The 3,235-nt window shown below is 42.0% G+C and overlaps 1 protein-coding gene across 1 annotated transcript; it reads right to left on the reverse strand.

Annotated features, from left to right (window-relative positions):
* LOC8080897 lies at positions 381 to 1,914 on the reverse strand. The gene is made up of 2 exons (XM_002445100.2): positions 1,828 to 1,914; positions 381 to 1,394 (listed from the first exon to the last, which is right to left on the reverse strand). Exons 1-2 carry the CDS (start codon positions 1,912 to 1,914, stop codon positions 381 to 383), a joined length of 1,101 nt encoding a protein of 366 aa, XP_002445145.2.

The following is a 3,235-nucleotide window of genomic DNA, read 5'->3' on the forward strand; positions in this document are numbered from 1 at the left end:
AGATAAGACATGCTCAAATCAACTTTCAATTTCAGTTTGCAATCATATTGCAACATGGCGAGGCACTGCAAATCCACAAAAGCATTGGCCAGGAGCATAATTTAAGAAACGGGGGCAATTAACAAGTAAATAGCATTGTCAGTTTCAGCTCCAGGAGCACATTCAAGGCACTGGACCCTTTCGGTGCAAAATAGCAACAAACAAGTAAATTAAAGGATGCCTTAACACACAGTTGGCATCATTTTTCAAACAAAAAACATGCAGTTGGCAGTTGGCACAGACTTTAGCATAAACCAAAACTCTGATAGCAGATAAAGCATATCGAACATAAAAGAATCCTGAAAGGTGTTGGTGGTGCTGCTCCTCCTGCTCCCTGCAAGTCATGGCTTTGGCTTGTCCTGGCCGCACAAGACGGAAAGCACAGAGGAGTATGGGACGGAAGCAGTATCAAGCTCATAGAAGCCACGGAGCCCATCACCGCCTTCTTCTCCGGTGAGACGGAAACATGGTATGCAGTGCGAGAACGTCCAAGAAGTCTCCCAGGCAGGGATCTCCAGGACCCGATTTCCCTCGCCGCCAGGCATGAACACAGCAACGTAGCCATCTACTTTGGTCAGGACAGACAGTCTTGTGCCAGCTTCAGTGCGCCCGATGACCTCGACAAGAGTAAATTCACTAGCATAGATGCTAGAAGCAGGAATCCACCTGGTATAGACGGCCCAGACCTCGCCTACCTGTGGAAGAATCTCTAGCTGGCGTGGTATGCCGGTTTCTCTAGCATCCACGAGGTGGGAGAAGACGTCAGTCGTGTCGAACTTGGCTCCCTTGTTTACAACTCTGAATGTTCCACAGCTGATGGGTATGTCCTTCTGCTCCGGCCAACATTTCTGCTGAAACTGCCTAGGGTAGGCCTCCAGCCACATCAGGTGCACCATGAAAGGCTCTGGCTCAACTTTGTTTATCCAGCCGTAGTACCTGGGGAAAGCATCAGAACTGCCACCACCATACATAGCCCAGACCTGCCCAGGTTTGAACTTCTCTGGCCAGCGATCCTCTTCGAAACTGTGGAATTCTTGGGCAGCGTATTCGTAGATGGTGGGGGAGAGGTGGCCGTCGTCGCTGAATCCATCGGTGTTGTCCTGCTCCTGCAAGGTTGTGTCCTGATGTTCAGGAAAAGCGTCTCTGTTCTCGTTACCTGTACCTGTGGTTTTCTTCCCATTCTCCTTCTCTTTGATGCTTGTTTCAATGGGAACAAGAGTTGGAGGAGCATTATCATCTGATATTTCCTTATTATGGCTAGCGTCAACAAGAGCTGATGGCGAATCATTCCTCATTTTCCTCGTGTTGTAGTTGATCTGCAGATTGTTCTTGGGGAAGTTGTCGGTCGATGAGACCTGTTAAAATGAATATAATTAAGCTTGCTTTAGTGAGCCAATCTGAAGAAGAAAATAAAGAAAACATAGATATGACTCAAGGTAACCAAAAAAATAAACCCTTTGCTTCTTCCATAAGTCAGAGCACAACTTCAGCTACCCTTCTTTATGGAAATTGTTATCACAATGTGTTGGTCCATCTGGACAATGAGGAATGATCTAATCTTCAGTATGTAACTGTACCTAGTCATTTCTTTTTCAATAAAATTCCAGTAGGGGGTCAAACCCCTCCTGTTTCATCATAAATAAAACAAGATAAATAAGTGTATGGGCCACAATAGACATAAAGGGACTGACCATGACCTATATTATAACTTGTAACACTGTGAGAAGAAAAGAGTAGTTTTCGGGGAAATTTTTTTTTGGGTAAAACTAGAGCTTTACTAAATCAAACCAGGATTACAATCTCTGTTTGCAACTCCCTAAGCCGCTTTGGAGCTTGGTCAAACCAGGAATGAAAAGGTTCAGAACTGGATGCCATCCTTGCACAACAGTGTGCTACAGTATTGGCCTCCAGACGCACAAAAGCAAAATTCAGTGAAAGAAAAGTTCTACCTGCTAGCTCTCAAAGTTTAAAGGGAAAAATTAAGTAGAGTAGTTATGTGCATATTTACACAAAATGATGCTTGTGATTCTGCACAAACAAACCTTGCCCAAATTTGCCTAGCCTCAAGAATTCGGCTCCCAAGTCAAGCTTGCTATTTTGCACACATTCTCTATACAGGATGCGCTAGGAAACAAAACTTAAATTCTAGAAAAAAAATGCACAAAATCAGAAATACTCGCCATCTATTCGAGACCATTACAATAACAACCATTGTATTTAATCTAATTTCTAAAGTCTCCTACTTTGCCATTATTTAAATAGTTTGAAGTAACACATAAATATTGATCTAAATTAACCACCACTACCATTATGCAAAATAACCTAAAATAGCCACCTAAAGTTCATCACATATCCCATTGTGAAAATAATATAAAGTAACTTATATAATACTTCTAAATTACTCACATCAATCATCGTTCATATAGAAAAAAATTAACTAAGGTACACACACATAATATTTCTCACACACTCACTATATATACAAATCATACCATACATGCATGAAGTGATGAACATACTGAGTTTCACGCTAAATGCATAGGTTTAGCTAAGGTAATTGTAACCAATTCTTATCACAACTAGATGAAGAAAAAACGTATTTATGAGTACTATACTAGACTACGAATGCTAGTTTCAAGTAAACATATGTCTGACACACATGGAGGTATGATTGCATTATATATGAGGGTACCAACTATTCATCATCTGCACATTGTCATGGTATCATTGATTGTCAGCATATGCCAATCAGTGCACAAAAACTTTATCATCACTGCCCTTTTGCATCCAGGAAGGACGTCTTTGCATCACCACTAGAAGGCACCGACTCTTTGGCAGTTTTGCGAGCTCGTTGGGAAGGTCGGCTTGTCGCCATGTTCTTTAGGTCACCCTTCCACTTCCCACTTCCAAGAAATCCAAAAGCAACAACTTTTAAAGCTTTTGCGGTGGGAAGCCTGTTTCTAGTTCCATGCCTCCCAGCATTCACCTACAAAGCAGGATCAAGTGCCTCACTCACAAGTCTTCCTACTATAACCTGATAGTGTTGATTTCAACGCAATATTGGGGTATGGTTTGCACTGAACATACCACAGGCTCGAAGAACAATTTGAAAGCACCCGATGGAACTCCTAGGTGACGTGAGTCATTGAGTTTCAAGCTAAATGCATAACTGAAGGTAAGATAATTGTAAAAAATG

The sequence above is a fragment of the Sorghum bicolor genome, chromosome 7 (assembly GCF_000003195.3).
Source record: "Sorghum bicolor cultivar BTx623 chromosome 7, Sorghum_bicolor_NCBIv3, whole genome shotgun sequence".
Lineage (NCBI taxonomy): Eukaryota > Viridiplantae > Streptophyta > Magnoliopsida > Poales > Poaceae > Sorghum > Sorghum bicolor.